Source organism: Prionailurus bengalensis, chromosome A2 (genome assembly GCF_016509475.1).
Source record: "Prionailurus bengalensis isolate Pbe53 chromosome A2, Fcat_Pben_1.1_paternal_pri, whole genome shotgun sequence".
NCBI classification, from domain to species: Eukaryota; Metazoa; Chordata; class Mammalia; order Carnivora; family Felidae; genus Prionailurus; species Prionailurus bengalensis.
This window is the reverse complement of record NC_057348.1, coordinates 25,371,421-25,387,968: the sequence shown is the minus strand read 5'-3', so window position 1 is coordinate 25,387,968 and position 16,548 is coordinate 25,371,421. Positions and strand designations below refer to the sequence as shown.

The following is a 16,548-nucleotide window of genomic DNA, read 5'->3' as shown; positions in this document are numbered from 1 at the left end:
CCAAACCACTAGGATTTTAGGGGCCTACTGATTTTACACATAGGCCAAAGTCAAGTAGAAGCTCAACAGCCAAGTTCTTAAACTGAGGGTGGCCAGCAAGAGGGGAAGATGTCTGGTGCAAGTGCACAGGACTGCTAGATTGCCTCTAGCGAGCACCAGGAGAGGGTTTGGGTCAGGGTAGCAGAACTTAGTGCCTTCCTGGACGTGCTCCTATATTGTTGAGTTTTGTTTTCCTGTGGGCTCTCATCTGTGTCATTGATCTTCCTTGACCTTCTGCTCGAGTTAAAATTACAGCACATAAAACATGCACAAACATGGGCGGGTAATTTCTTTCCTCACGCTTTCAATAAGTCAAGGGTATTCTAACTAGTTTCTTTGTCTTCAGATGAAATATGCCTGCTGAGGGCATCACCAGCTAAGTTTAGACTATGGGGGGTGGGGGGTTGGTCCTGGGCTCTCCTGGGCCTTTTTATCAAAGTGAAGTTCAGATAACATGTAGCAGATACACATGGTTGCTTTCTGCCCTAACCAAAGTGTTCTGAACATGGTTAAGACTGGTGGCAAGTCTCCTTCAGCTCTAGGGGGAAAAGAGCAGTCCAGATGACCTTTATCCAAGAAGTGAGTTTTAAAAGTGTTGTTTTGTTTCTTTGCAGGAGCAAAATACAGAGACAACCAGCTGCCTCCTTCAAAATGTTTCTCCTGGGGATTATATCATTGAGGTACGTATAACTCAAGAAAGCCCTATTATTAATTCTGCAGAATGAATCTAGTTCATGTAGAATTCCCACTGTTTAAAACACTAAAATTTCAAGCCATTGAGGGTGTGTACAATTATATTTTTACATGGTCCTTAACATGCTTTTTAAAAAGTTTATATGTAATCAATCTTTGATTTTTCTCATTCATTATTTCAAATATTTCATATAAATAGTTTAATGAAACCATATAGTCCATGATTTAGAATTTTTAGACAGTATTCCTTTGTAGGGGAGGAAGAAACCTCCTTCTTTCCTCCCTGGGTTCTTCTAGCTGTTTTAGGAATTAAATTGACATGAGACAGATTATGGGGAGAAAAAAACCAGAGTCTTACTGAGTGGGCACAGAGGCCCAATAATGAAATTGAGACCCAAAGAAATGACAAAGGCAGGTGTAGTTTTTATACTTTTTAAACAAAGAGATACTAAATTAGTGAGGAGTTGACAGGATAAAGAAAATAGATGTTTGGGAGCTTTACTTAATAAGGAATTCTAAGTGGAATTTAGGCTGAGGTAATAAATTAGAAAAAAAATAACAAGGTTTGTTTCTACAGCTTTCTCGACTTTCAAGTCCCTATCTCAGACCAGAAGGATGTCGTTTTTACTTGTTCGTATAGTGAGAGTATTTGTTATATGGGAGATCTGTTTCCTGCTTTCAGGGGGACAGAAGGGAGGGTCTGTCCTTGCTTGTTCGCCAAGTAACTTCATTTCAAAGTATTTATCAATAAGCCATTGTGATACCTACAGGGACAACCTGCCCTGGGCCCCTACATCTTCATACTACAAAAATATTTTTTTAAAAATTTAGATTTAAAAATTATTTAGTGGGACGCCTGGGTGACTCATTTGGTTGAGCGTCTGACTCTTGGTTTTGGCTCAGATCATGATGTCACAGTCCTGGCATCGAGCTCTGCACTGATAGTGTGTGGAGCCTGCTTGGGATTCCCTCCCTCCCTCCCTCCCTCTCTTTCTCTCTCTCTCTCTCTCTCTCTCTCTCTCTGCCCCTCCTCCACTCACACGCTTGCTTTTTCTCTCAAATAAAAATAAAAAAATAAAAACTTTTAGTAATAAAACAAAAGTGCTGTCCATTATATCTGCCTATCCCTCTCTAGGTTTCTGCTGACATTTTCTGTATTAATATATATGAAGTTCTAAATACCACGGAAAAAAGCATGCAAGGGATATATATTTTTCTTCTTTATTTTAGATTCTTTATTTTAGATTACTTTTTTAGTATCAAACATACTACAAAAAATAGGAGTCAAACAAAAGTAGAAAAAAAGAAAAATAGGAAATGAAATTAAAAATTTGCCCATAGCCCCACTATTCAGAGAAACCAACATGTTTCAACATTTTAGGAGAAACACTGGTTGTATGACTTGGTAGCAGTATGTGGTTTTAAGAGGGTTTTAAACCCTCTTAAAGCATTAATGGGGGCCTCATAAAATTAGTGGTAGGATGCCGTTGTAATTGAAGATTGTTAGAATGTGGAACTCACCAGCTGATTCATCGATGAGTGAACCACGTTTGATTCATGAAAGGAAAGGTGATGAGGTTGAGGGTTTTGAGTTGGTAAAGCAGAGATGGATCTGATGTAATGTCTAGTCCTGGCTCATTCGTGATCATAGACAGCAGCTCTCCTTCCTCCTACCCCCCACTGTCCACATATGGAAACATGGATGGAATCTGTTGAGATGTTATCACTTTTATAAAATAATGATACAGCATCCTCTGTTTTGTAGCTGGTGGATGACACTAATACAACAAGAAAAGTGATGCATTATGCCTTAAAGCCAGGTATGATTTTTTTTTTTAATTTTCTGTGTGAAATGTTGACACAGGACTACAGCAGACCATGCTATTTGATAACATTCTATACTTCATGTTTTACAAAATCAAAACACAGCATTTGAGCTCCTGTCTTTTAAAAAGATGTTCCATCAGAGGTGCCTGGGTGTCCCAGTCGGTTAAGCATCTGACTCTTGATTTCAGCTCCGGTCATGATCTTGGCTCACCTGGCTCAGGTCATGATCTCACAGTTTGTGAGATTGAGCCCCACATCCCCCCAAGTCAGACTGCACTGCCAGTGCAAAGCCTGCTTGGGATTCTCTCTGTCTGCCCCTCCCCCTCTCACATGTGTGTGCACACTCTCTCTCAGAATAAACTTAAAAACAATAAAAAGAAAAGCTATCCCATCAAAGCTGACTTTCCTTCCATCCTAATGTCAGTGTCTGGAAAACTGACGCCAGTGTGGTTGGTGTGTATTTGTGTGTAGCTGGGACTAAATAGTCACTTGTCCTTGGAAGAAAAGTGGTGGGAGGTGAGGTTTCCTTGGGCAGAATTCCCACTCATAGGTATTTACTGTTCCAGCAACTCTAACTGTGGTATTGTATCCTATAACCCTTTAAAAGGAATCCTTTTATAATCACCAGACCAGTACTAGAGAAATGTGGTCAAGAGGTTCTAGAATCTGTTATGTAGCTTGTGTTTAAAAAGGTAGGGGGGAGATTTCCCTTTGACCTTGTGCTGCTTAAGTTTCAAGCCTCTTGTCTTTGAAATTTCCCAGCACATTCCCCGTGGGCGGGGCCCATTAGGGCTGTTGCCATCACCGTGCCTCTGGTTGTCATCTCCGCATTTGCCACCCTCTTCACCGTGATGTGCCGCAAGAAGCAACAAGGTATCTCTCTGTGTGGTGTGTTCCCCCCAGGTTGGCAGGACCATGGCCAACAGAGGGAGCCTGGGAGCCCTTGGTCCCACCCAGAGTGGGCATCTGGGAAGCCACATAGCTCCTGTAGTTCCTGGCATTAAAATGCTTGATTTTTAACCTCAGGAGCCATGAACACGAAGCTGTAATTCTGTTCTCAAATTTAAGGTAGTAAATTCAAGAACATAAAGGAAGTTTAAAGGTGTAAGGGCAGAGGTAGGGCTTGATCACTTACAAAAGTCAGGTGTTGGGAAGGAACTTCCTGGGGAGCTTGGAAATGTTTCATACCTTGATCTGAGTGGTGGTTGCACAGGTATATATTTAGATAAAAGTTTGTTGAGATGTACTCTTAAGAGTTATATACTTTGTAAGTTATACCTCAGTAAAAGGGTTTTCTTTTCTCCCGCCCACCCCTTTTGTTTAAGAAGCTCAGCTGTCAGTGCTTAATTGGTCTGGTAGTTAACACCTGGAGCACCAGCTGCTTCTGGGTGCTCTCTGCTGGCCAGGGTGGTCCCTGCAGTTTTCCCAGCCTACTTGAGGTCAGTGTCAGGCGAACAACAAATCTTGGCCATTTGTTGCTCCACTAGAGAAATCAGCTGTCCCATTCCCGGTGGTGTCCCCAGGGGCGGGGGGGGGGGGGGGGCGGCCACTGGGCACATGCTCAGGCAGACATGTCAACTATTGTTTCTTGAAGATGGCATTAGGTCCTGAGTCTCAGGGAACAGGACAAAGCATTGCTCATAGGTATCAACCTTATCTTCTTTTCCAATTTAGAAAATATATATTCACATTTAGATGAAGAGAGTTCTGAGTCCTCCTCGTACACCACGGCACTCCCCAGAGAGAGGCTCTGGCCTCGGCCGAAGGTTTTCCTCTGCTATTCCAGTAAAGATGGCCAGAATCACATGAACGTTATCCGGTGTTTTGCCTACTTCCTCCAGGACTTCTGCGGCTGTGAGGTGAGGAGTCTGAAGTCTCTTCTGTTCCCCTGGGCAGGACACATGCTCCCATGCTCCTCACCACCTCCCTGCCTCCTTTGGTGACTCTTGCCTTCCACCAGGGGCTGGCTTCCAAATCGGGGTCAGCCTCACACTTCTTCAGTCTGTCCTACCCATCGCCAGCACTAAATGTTTCCTAATGCTTAGTCCTAACCCTGAAACACTCCTGCTCAAAAGCCTTTAGTGGTACCTACCTGGCAGGAAGTTTTATAAACATCAAAAAGATCATGCAGTTGCATGGAGGGAAGCAGCATGTGCCCTGGAAACACGCAACGGGAGTGTTGGGGGGTGGTCACTCAAAATATCCTGGTGAGCCTTGAAAGGTCTAAGAGAACATGAAAAATAAAGCATTGGGTTTAGACAGCTCTTTGGGGAAGTTTTGCTAAGAAAGAACAATAATTTGTGAAGTACTCAAATGGTCCACTCAGGTTTCTTGCCTATTCTTTTGAATTAAGCTCTAAATATGTAGCTTTTCTATAATGTCATAGTGCTAATTTTAGAGTGAAGTTTGAAGCTCTCATGGAAGGCACACTCTGTTTCTTGCCAATGCAAGAATTGTACAGTAATTGTGTAATTGAAGTTATCTGTGCTTTGATACTCTGCCTCCTGGTAGGTTTTAGTCTTTTCATGTAGCGAGGCTGCCCCCTAGTGCCAGGAACACCTATTTACAAGGCTGACACATGAAGCTACAGACATGGGCTGATTGGCCTGTGTACTAAAAAAGCAATTACAAGCTCTAGCGGGTGCCACACAGTCTTTAGACACAGACAACCCATTTGCTCTACTTTGTAACTAACTAGCCTCAGGTGGAAAAAGTCTTCTAACTATGAGGGTAATGCTTATTGTAGAAAATTTGAAAACACTAAAGGATGACAAAGAAAAAAAAATGGCCTGTAATCTCAACCTGGAGAAAAGAGGACCCACAGCTAATACTTGGTGTATTTCCTTCCAGTTCCTTTCTACATAGATGAAGTCATGCATACAGTTTTCCATTTTGGGGTGATTGGAATGATTTTTTCCTGTCTCTTCATTTAATAACTTTTTACACTATTGAAAGTTCTATGTAAACTATAATTTTATTTCATTACTTTTTAAGTTTGTATTTAAATTCCTGTTAGTAAAACATACAGGGTAATATTATTTTCCAGTATAGACAGTAGTGATTCAACACTTCCATACAACACTTGGTGCTCATCAGGACAAGTGCCCTCCTTAATCCCCATCACCTATTTCACCCATCCCCCACCCACCTCCCCTCTGGTAACCATCAGTTTGTTCTCTAAAGTGAAGAGTCTGTTTCTTGGTTTGCTTTCTCTCTCCCTTTTTTCCCAATGATCATTTGTTTTGTTTCTTAAACTCCACATATGAGTGAAATCATATGGTATTTGTCTTTCTCTGACTTATTTTGGTTAGTATAATCTTCTCTAGCTCCATCCATGTCATTGAAAATGGCAAGATTTCATTCTTTTCTATGGCTGAGTAATGTCCCATCATGTGGGACGTATATGTAATATAATGTAATAATGAAATATATATAACATCTAATGTATAATATATAATATATACATGCCACATCTTTTTTTTTCATTGTCAAGTTAGCTAACATACAGTGTAGTCTTGGCTTCAGGAGTAGATTTTCATGATTCATCACTTACATACAATGCCCAGTGCCCATCCCAACAAGTGCCCTTCTCCATGCCCATCCCCCACCCTCCCAATCCCCGACCCCCATCAACTCTCAGTTCATTCCATGTTTAAAGAGTCTTATGGTTTGCCTCCCTTCCTGTTGTATCTTATTTTTCCTTTCATTCCCCTCAACTCATCTGTTGAGTTTCTCAAATCCCACATATGAGTGACATCACATGATATCTGTCTTTCTCTGACTGACTTATTTCGTTTAGCATATTACCCTCCTATTCCATCCACATTGTTGCAAATGGCAAGATTTCATTCTTTTTCATCACCAAGTAGTATTCCATTGTGTATATAAACCACATCTTCTTTATCGATGGACATTTGAGCCTTTCCATAATTTGCCTTTTGTTGATAATGCTGCTATAAACATCGGGGTACATTAGCATTTTTGTATTCTGTGGGGAAATACATAATAGTACAATTGCTGGATCATAGAGTAGTTCTAGTTTTGACTTTTTGGGGAACCTCCATACTGTTTTCCAGCATGACTGCACCATGCAACTTTAGCCACATGATCCATAATATCAATTTACTATAATTGAGTTATTTCATATTGTTAAACAGCTCAGTAGTTCAATTTTGCCTCCTTTCTAATGATTTTCCAGAGATAGAAGCCAGGAAGTGGAATTGCTGGGTCAAAGATGGGAAAATTTTTTAAATGCTTGGTATATATTTCTAGTTAGCTTTTAGAATGTGTAATGCTAGTGAGAATTAAGGAAACATAAGATGATTTAGGATTATTTTCAGCAAGTGAGTGAATGCTGGGGACCTTCTTCCCTTTGATAACACCTTAGAGCCAAAAAGGAAGAAAATCATTTCAGAACACCCTTCCTCATAAGAGACAGTGGCTCCTGCACTCAGGCATAGCCCCTGGGAATTAGTTTCCTTTTTTTTTTTTTTTAAGTTTATTTGTTTATTTTTAAGAGAGAGAGAGAGAGAGCAAGCAAGCACGTGCACAAATGGAGGAGGGGCAAGAGAGAGGGAGAGAGAAAATATCCCAGGCAGGCTTCACACTGTAAGTGCAGAGCCCAATGCAGGACTCGAATTCAAGAACCATGAGATCATGACCTGAGCTGAAGACTTAACTGACTGAGCCACCCAGGCACCCCCGGGAATTAGTTTCTGAGCCACAGAAAGAAAGGTTGATACAACTGCCAAGAGACGTTTTCAGCAGAATCACATGAAAATGGTCAGAGAAGGTGAAGCCCTCTGAAGGGGACATGCGTGCCTGGTTTTCCTTCCTTTGTCAGTGCCCCTCCCCCCAAATGCCCTCCCCGAGGCTCCTTGGGGTTGAAGGCCTTCTAGGGAGATGACCCCATAGATTGCCATGAAGTCATGGGGGGAGGTGCCAGTCATTCACTAAGTGCATTAAGGAGAGTGGCTGTGTTACTACAGTCCACCACCCTCTCCTCTCTGGCCATTGACTGACTGGTAAACAGCGTGGCTGACCTTGGGGCCAAGGAGGTCTTCTTTGTCAGTCACGCTCTCTAGATGTGAGTCAGTCAGCATTGTGGGCAGCTCTGGCATCCAGATGTGAGCCCCATTTGCTGCCTGCTTCGGGGTCCTTCACCCAGATCCTTCCATCATCACCTTCCAGATTTCTCTTCAGGATCTTCCCTCATAGGGTGAGTGTGTTAATGGCCCTGCGTTAGGCTAAAACAGGGGCACAATGCAGAGGGCCTGGCACGTGGCCATCACCCACAGAATGTGAGCTGTTCTCAAAGCCCAGCAGCTCTGAGCCTGCACACGGCAGTGCTGATAATACTCAAGGGACGTATGATGTGACCTTCTTGTAACACTCTTGTTTTTGTTACCTGACCTGACCCCCCCCCCCCCCAGGCGGTTGGGGTGAGTGAAGTCTGTGATCTATTTCCAGGTGGCTCTGGACTTGTGGGAAGACTTCAGTCTTTGCCGAGAAGGACAGAGAGAATGGGTCATCCAGAAGATCCATGAGTCCCAGTTCATCATCGTGGTGTGTTCCAAAGGCATGAAGTACTTTGTGGACAAGAAGAACTACAAGCACAAAGGCAGCGGCCGGGGCTCCGGGAAGGGCGAGCTCTTCCTGGTGGCTGTGTCCGCCATCGCTGAAAAGCTCCGCCAGGCCAAACAGAGCTCCTCAGCCCAGCTCAGCAAGTTCATCACCGTTTACTTCGACTATTCCTGCGAGGGAGATGTTCCCGGCATCCTGGACCTGAGCACCAAGTACAAACTCATGGACAACCTTCCCCAGCTCTGTTCCCACCTGCACTCCCGAGACCACGGTCTCCCGGAGCCCGGGCAGTACCCCGGACAGGTGAGCCGAAGGAACTACTTTCGCAGCAAATCAGGTCGGTCCCTTTACGTCGCCATTTGCAACATGCACCAATTTATCGATGAGGAGCCCGACTGGTTTGAGAAGCAATTCATTCCCCTACGCCCTACCCCACTTCACTACCGGGAGCCAGTGCTGGAGAAGTTTGACTCGGGCTTAGTGTTAAATGATGTCATGTGCAAACCAGGCCCTGACAGCGATTTCTGCCTCAAGGCCGAGGCGGTCCCCGGGGTGCAGGCCGACTTGCCCTCGGAGGGCCAGCCCTTGGGCCTGGACCCAGACGTGGAGGCGGGGCCTGGGCCCTGCAGCGGCTCAGTCCTGCGCCCCCTGCTGCATGTGGTGAAAGCCGCCAGCCCCTCGGACATGCCCCGGGACTCGGGCATCTACGACTCATCCGTGCCCTCCTCGGAGCTGTCTCTGCCCCTAATGGAAGGACTCTCAGCGGATCAAACAGAAACATCTTCACTGACGGAGAGCGTGTCCTCCTCCTCCGGCCTGGGTAAGGTGCAGCAGAGCCCAGAGTGTCTTTGGGTTGGGTTCCTGATGCAGGCCACAGCCTTTGTCCCTAATTCCCAAATCCATGCAAAGGTTTTCCTAACTTTCGGGTGGAGTTATTGGCAATGAAACCTCATGGGAAGTAACCCAACTCCACTGGTAGTCCCGATTTATTCCAGGCACTGGGAGTGTTCACGGGAACTGCAGAAATACTGATGCTAAGTTACAGTGAGCTTGCCCAGGCCCCACAAGTGGTGTTATGTAACATGCAGTGTGTGCATTATATCACCTTCCTGAACCCCACAGACATCTGACTGCCAAGACAGCTTGCCCCAGGGGTATCGGATGAGGGGCTGTGGACCTGTATCTTTGTTGGGATTTGAGGTGTTCACCACCCCTCACCAATGCCAGTGCTTTGAAAGCCACATCTTGTGATCCAGGGGTTGATGGACACGATGTTCTCTCCATCATATCTCAGCACAGGGCCAGGTAGGAGGGCTCTGTAGAAGAGTCCTACCTCCCAAGGGAGCACCAGCAGGATGCCATCTGGGACTGCTCCTTACGGTCCCTGTGGCCAGCGGGAGTCATGCATGCAAACCCTTGACCCTGGGCTAAGGGAGCCCGCCACCAGGATGAGAGTGCCCTGTCTTGAGCTGGTTGGTATGCCTGCCTCGCTTGTAAAGCCCATAGTCCCAGCCCAGATGCAGCCACACTCTGGCCTTAGCCCCCAGCCCAGTGAAGTGCGATGACGTGTCTCTGCCCTGTCTTCTTTCCTTAGGTGAGGAGGATCCTCCCGCCTTCCCTTCCAAGCTCCTCACCTCTGGGGCATGCCGAGCAGAGCCTGGTTGCTGCAGCTACACTGGTGAACTCCACGCAGTCGCCCCTTTGTAACAAAACAGAAGAGTCTACGCATTGCCACTTTAGCTGCTGCCTCTCTCTGGTCCCCCAGCTCTTCTCTCTGGTTGCGCAGTGTGCTTGGAGCTGAGGTCTCCTACAAGGATATTTGGAGTGAAATTCGGGCCAGTACTTGTTCTCCTTGCCCCATCCCTCTACCTGATATCTTGGCAAAGTCTCCAATTTTCTAAAACCATATGGATCTCTGGAAGGCATGTCCACAAGGTCTGACGGCAGCTGGTCACATTAGGTCAGACCTTGGATTAGAGCCAACTCTGGGAGGTCGGGAGGAAACATGCACAGAGAAACAGGAAAATACCTGCACTGCTCATTCAGATTTTATTTATCTCTTCCGACTTTGCCCATTCGCTGTTGGCTACTTTGATTGGAAATGCTTTGTGGAAGAAGCACTTTTAGTACCATTACAGCCACAGAAATCAAGTGCCAGTCTATCTGGAATCCATGTTCTTACAGATGATGTTCTTGTCTGTTTTGGGTGTAGAATTTACAATGGCTTGGATGTTAAAAAAGCTCTGAGTCAAAGGTCAAGGAAGTGACTGTATATCGTATCACCTTTCATAATACGAGTCTTTATGTGTTTGTGGGTGCCATGGCACACTGAGGTGGGGGCTGCAGGGTCAGGCTGACCATCTAGACAATTCTTTCTGACATAGGTTGGTCAATGTCCAGAAAGCAGCAAAACTCAGGACACAGGACCGCCTCTTGGTTTGAGTAGGCTTCGTGTGGGGGTGGGATCTGCCCACCAAGTTTCCCGGGGTTACATTTACTGCGCAGTGTCTTAGATGTTGCTGCCTGGAAGTTTATTTTTAAAAGACTAATACCCAACTGGGCTGGATTACTGGAAGCCGGAGTCCGTGCTTCATTTGGCTTCTGATCTAAAGCTGTGTCCAGAATATCAGGGATCAGAATCCATTGAAATATGGCGATGTGCAGGTGGCAGCCACTTAACCTGCTGAACTGGTTTTGACTAATGATAAATCTCATTTTAAGAAGGTGGAGGGGAGACTGTCACAAAGATGAGTTTGCTCTTCTAATATCATCTGAAGAAGACATGAGACCTGAAGTCATTCAATTCTTGAATCTCAAAGTACTCCCCCCACAACTCAGCCTGTGAATCATGTTTCCCTGTGTTTCTGTTGTATTTACCCAGTGAAAGATTGGTCTCTTGTGCTCCTACCAAAAATAGGTATTTAGAGTTTAGGAGGAAAGAATTTGCTTTAAAAAAGGAAAAGTAAATGTTCTGTTTTTAATGAATGAAGTTTCTACAGAATTTCTCCTTCTGAAGGGAAAACAGTTGTTCAAATCCTGCTTGTCTGTTAGCATGTGTGTGATGATGTCTTTGTGGAATCCCTTCTCCCTGTGTCCTTGAGGGGTTGTGAGCATCTTTCTCCACCCTTTCCGTGGGTGCTGTTGGCTTCAGGCACCCTGCTTTTACTCAGCACTACACAGGGGACCCTGGGTTTTACTCCTTTAGCAGGTAGGACCAGTATTAAGGGAGACACTGAGAAATGTCTCAAGGAGGGGTTGGGAGGTAGAATGAGGCAGGACTTTCCATCCAAGCACATGCTCAGCAGGTGGGAAGGGAAGGTTTGCAGCCTTGCTGCAAAGAAGAGGTTTGTGTGTATTTTTGATGCAAATGCCACACTCCATGCTCTGTAAAGGCAGCTGACGGCTTCTTGGGGGAAGAACGTGTTTGTCTGTTCTCTGGCATCGAGTTTCCTGCAGCTGCTCTGCAGGGGAGACAAGTGAGCCTCACAACCACCTCCCCCACAGAACCAGGCATCCGGTTGGAGAAGAGATGTTCCATGATACTGGAGAGTCTGGGACAAGTGCAGAGCTCCTGCCCACATATGCCCGCCCTGCCCTTCCACCGTCAGGATACGTTCTGCAAGGGAGATTGGTCAGTCCAAACTTGCTAACGTGAAAATTCACTCTGGAACAGTATCAAGAGAGATTGAAGCCAAGAAATGGTACGTGCTCCAAAGGAACCCCGAGGAGCTACTTTTAGGTTAGATATTCAGCTTTGCACAGAAAATGAGGCATCTCTGAGAAAGCGACCCCAGGAACAGCATGGAGGACTGGCAGGGGGTGGGGAGCATCAACTGAGCTCCATGCATGTGGGCAGAGAGCTTGCTAAATGAACTTCCTTCTTGTGAAAATGCAAGGGAAAAAATGTGCTAGACCAAAAATCAGGTAAACTTTTCGTTTGGATTTATGGTTTGGATACTTATTTTCAAATACTAATGTTTCTTATGTTCAACACAAGCAGACTCTAACATACCAAGTAGCAAAACCACAGTGTTGAGATGTCCCAACTTCGTGGTTTTGCCTTACTAGTTTCACTTTTTTTTTTTTTTAAACCTCCCCATCTTGTGCTGGGAATGAGAACAGTTGCCTTGTAGATTAAGGCAAAACATCTGTTTTAAGCAGACCTGCAGTTTTTCACTGATACATTGTTCCAGGCAATGGAAATGATAACACGGAATTCAGATAAAGGTTCTACTGAATCACAGGCTTCTTGAAATTGGGGAAACAAGAATTAGAATGTAAGGATGATCTCAATAAAAAGCCTTGGTCCTGAGAATAAGAGGCTCGTGTGGCTAAGTTAGCTGGTGTTCTCTGGGCAGGACACCTGGAGTAGGTCCAAGGACCCAGGTAAGCAAATCTTGAAGGTAGTTGAAGGTAGGGAGCTAGGTGTTCATCTTAACTCCCTAGTGCCCTACAGAAAGGACTTAGCATCTGACATAGTCAGCTTTGTCCAGGGATGGATTGGGGAAGTGGAAGCCCAGGTAAAGGTGTGTTTTTCTCCCAGAGGTTGGCCACAAGCAACAAGAACCACCTGGACAGACCCAGTCCAGCCACACAGTGGACAGAGCGTCCTGCAGGGGATCCTCCAGAGGGCCAAATCCTGGGCCTTTGAGGCACATTGATCTCCAGAGAGAATCAGAAGACATTCAGGTCCAGGTCCAGGCCCAGGCCCTCAGGTTGGGTAATAGCATTTTGAACCAAAAATGAGATGGGGCCTTAAAGTCATGAGACCATTTTTGGTTAACACGTTAGTAATAACTGAAGACAGTCCCAGAGCAGAAGTTCAAAAATGTCTTTAGCAACTATGACATCATCAGAATCAATGGGTCATAATTTGAGGTCGTGCATGTTTGTGTATTAAAGTTCAGTCTTGTGACTTCATAGCTGCAAATGTGGGGTGTTTTTTTTTCTAGCCAAGCCCTAGTCTCAGGTTCCCTGACTTAAGCACAAATAAACAGGAAGACTGTTCCTCCAAAAATGTGGAGTTACATGATTTTCAGAACTTTTCCTTTTTTCAGAGTTGAGCATCTTTTAAAAGAAACAAATGAAGAAAAAGCTATTTTACTCCTAGAGAAGAAACGACACACCTTCCTCTTAAGAAAGAAAACCCCATGGTCCCCAATAGCCTCAATGCTAATTTGGTTCTTAGGGGAGAGGAATCCTTCCTTGTGTCTTTATTGGAGAGATGTGGACAATAACAGCGTGAAGGTTGTTAGCCTTTCTTGTTTCATATCGTTGGTGAAGACTGCCGCTTTTATTTAGCGGATGCTGTGCCTTCAGGAGGTGCCAGTGCAGTGGGCCAGGACGACAGATCAATGAAGTGTGGTGATAAATGGCAATGACCTACCTTCTCAGTGTCAGAGAGACCATAGGGCATGGTGGGGAGTGTGGCAAACTGAAGTGCTCCGTGTCCCACCCATAGGAGGGCAGCTACTCCAGCCATTTGTGGCCATGTGGTGTCTCCTGATCTTCCCATTTTTCAACAGAAGCTGAGAATCTGGAATTTGATAGGAAAGTTTCTAATTTTCTAAAGTATTGGCAGCTAAATTAAAAGAGATTTCTTTTTTCAATTCAGATTCAACAGAACGCATGAGTGGGCCTGATTTGGCCCACTAGATGCCAGTTTGCTACCTCTGCCTTGTAAGATTTGAAATGAAAAGCGTTCATGGTAATTACAGATGTCTGGTACCACCAGAAAATGCTCTTGCTAAATGCAGCTGGTGTCTGGATTGCTTCTTCCCCACCTTGCCTCCCCCAAGGTAGTTTGATACGATTGTGAATGTATTTGAAATGTTTGAGGGCTTCTTTATGTTTCGTGGTGCCTTAAGAGAAAGGCAGGCCAGTTACTAATTTCAAAATCAGATTTATGTTCCCCAATTTAAAAAGCATAACACTTGGAACAATTTTCACTTAAACTCCACAACCTAAAGGGCCTTATTTATAGTTTTAGTTCTTGGCTTCATAATTTTTTAAATGATGTGCAATTCTGAGCTTAGGCCAAGACTTAATGAGAAAAGCAGGCGTTGTGGGGAGCGGGGCAGGGAATCCCCGAGTGTCCACTAGAGCCAGGTATTTGCATTGTCTTCTGTTTTAAATGATCTGTGAAGTGACTGTGTTTTGGAGATGTGAAACAGTATCCAGACAAAAGCTTTTCCTGATACTGAGAGATCAGTTAGGAGTCCTCCTGGGGTGTTGGGTCATCCTTTCTGTGTCCCCTCCTTTCCAGGCTCAGGGTGAAAATAAACAAAAGGAAGTCTGACTGTAAGCCAATAGCTTGGATTCCAATTTCAGAGTTTTGGAGCTGGGAGAAAGTTTGGATTATCTAGGATGTCTCCCCTGCCGGTGTCAGCCAGGGCTGAGCCTGAATTATTTCAGACATATGGCTATGGATGGGATTCTGGATTTTCAGTGAGGGAAATTCTGTAACCTGCCCTGCTGATCAGATAGTTCTTTGTACGTCTTACAGAAATTCAAACCAGCCTTCTTTTGTTCTGCATGTAGTGGAAAAAGAACAGCTGGTTACCTTCCGTGTATTTGAAAACCACAGTGAAGTCATCCCCCTGGTGTTTTTATTTCAGTGATAAATAATCCCACCTACTTAAACCATTCTTCATAGCTCTTGTTTTCCAAGGGCTTAATAATTTTCACTGCTCTTCTGTTTCCCAGCTTCACACTCTGTTTGGTTGCCGAAACAGAATGTGGTGCCTTCTTCGCATTGGTGCCTTGTGACGGCCAAGCTCAGGATGGGGATTACAGGGAAATTCTCGTGTGCCCAGCTTCTCTTACTACTTACAAATACAGTGGCACTTTTTAAAAATGGTATATCGCCTGCATTCATTTTGAGGATTATTTGGTCGCCCCATCCATTCCTCCCCAACAATCGTCTTCTATTGTGTTTTCTTTTCCCCTCTTCTGGTCAGACACTTGGTTCTTATTCCTGATGTGTTTGATGTCATTCCTGAGTTCCAAAATTCTCATCAAGACCAACTCTTACCTTCTGAGTGGTAGCTACCTCTCCCTCCCAATTTTGGATTCTATTTTACATACCTCTAGACCTTGCCTTTAATTCATGACTCAATATTATTAGATGGTTCAGACTTCAGCTTAATCACCGGCAAGATAGCAGCTGCTAAGGGCTAATTTGTAAGGAAGGTGAGGGACAACCTCTTGGGAATTTTGGCCAGTTGTCCCCCCTCCTGCTCTTTGTTTCCTGCCCGAAGTTCAGCTGGGACCACAGACTCTTCCAGGAGCTTTCCTCTGTTCTGAAGGGCTGGGGCCATGGCTCTGAAATGACCTAGCACTGTGTTTTGCACAATCAGAAGTCTAAGAAAAGCAAACCATTATGACTGCATCTCTGACATTTGTATCAAATAAAATGTCAGTGGAGAATATTCAAAGAAGCATTCTTCTATTTGTACATGCTGTAGACAAAGTTGGCTGCTCCATCTGTTAGACAAATTCCTTTGGGTTATTACACTTAATGTGTAATTGTTATGTAAAACTTGTGTTTTTTCTCTCAAGAAAAACCATGGTGAGTCTGGACAAAGCAAAAACTTTTGTAAAAACCACATGTGTTCATTTAGAGAGTAGGTAACTTCTATTTTTACTATTTTTTTTTTTTCACTTCAGAAGCTCCCTGTGACTACGATCTAGGGGGGGAAAGCCTGTGGAACATTGGAACATGGTGGTTGTTGCCATTGTCTTTGTTTCATCTTTAAGTTTGTCCTTTGTGGGGTTTGGTGGAATAGCAGGACTGTAGCAGTGTGCTATATTTTTACATTGAAAACAATGTCTTATCTGATTTGTACATAACTGTAAATAGGTGACAGTAGGTCACAGCTGACATTTGCAAAATGTTTTTGTACCTTAGGATTTCTGCATCAAATAAAATGTTTTAAGATTGCAGTGGTTCATGATTCTAGATCCTCTTTCCTGTTTCCCGAGTAGCTGGGTTCCTAGCACAGCTTTCCGAGGGCTCTGCCTCTGGGAAGGAGGAAGAATATCCAGGGTGAGGAGGTGAGGGTAGCCAGTATGTCTTTCTTGCACATGAAACCTGCTGCCGTGGCTGTTTGCCTTGCCCTCCGGTGGGCAGTGATGTGTTGCCTGTGTGGAGTCAGGAGCAGGGATGCTCCTATCAAGGAGAAATTTGACTGTCAGAACAAATGGACTTTCTTTTCAGAAATTTGAAAAGAGCCACTGAAATGTGGGAGCCACAAACTTCCTGCCATCCAATAAGACAAAGAAGTGCCTTTTTATTTCTTCCTATAGACATTATCCCACCTCCTGTGTGCCAGCACTCTGTGAGTTAACTTCTTGGTGCCCATCAACTTTGGGGTGAGTTCCCAGCTCTGTTTCTGCCACTGTGAC

General features: G+C 44.7%; 1 protein-coding gene across 1 annotated transcript in view; it reads left to right on the top strand.

Annotated features, from left to right (window-relative positions):
- The window catches only part of IL17RD (interleukin 17 receptor D), a 70,519-nt gene extending 54,433 nt beyond the window's left edge, over nt 1-16,086 (top strand). The window contains exons 8-13 of the mRNA XM_043587705.1: nt 654-719; nt 2,498-2,552; nt 3,322-3,432; nt 4,234-4,418; nt 8,029-8,962; nt 9,737-16,086. Coding sequence (XP_043443640.1) covers nt 654-719; nt 2,498-2,552; nt 3,322-3,432; nt 4,234-4,418; nt 8,029-8,962; nt 9,737-9,849 — 1,464 coding nt within the window. The 3' untranslated portion in view covers nt 9,850-16,086. The remainder of the gene's footprint in view (nt 1-653; nt 720-2,497; nt 2,553-3,321; nt 3,433-4,233; nt 4,419-8,028; nt 8,963-9,736) is intronic.
- The last annotated feature ends 462 nt before the right edge of the window (nt 16,087-16,548 follow it).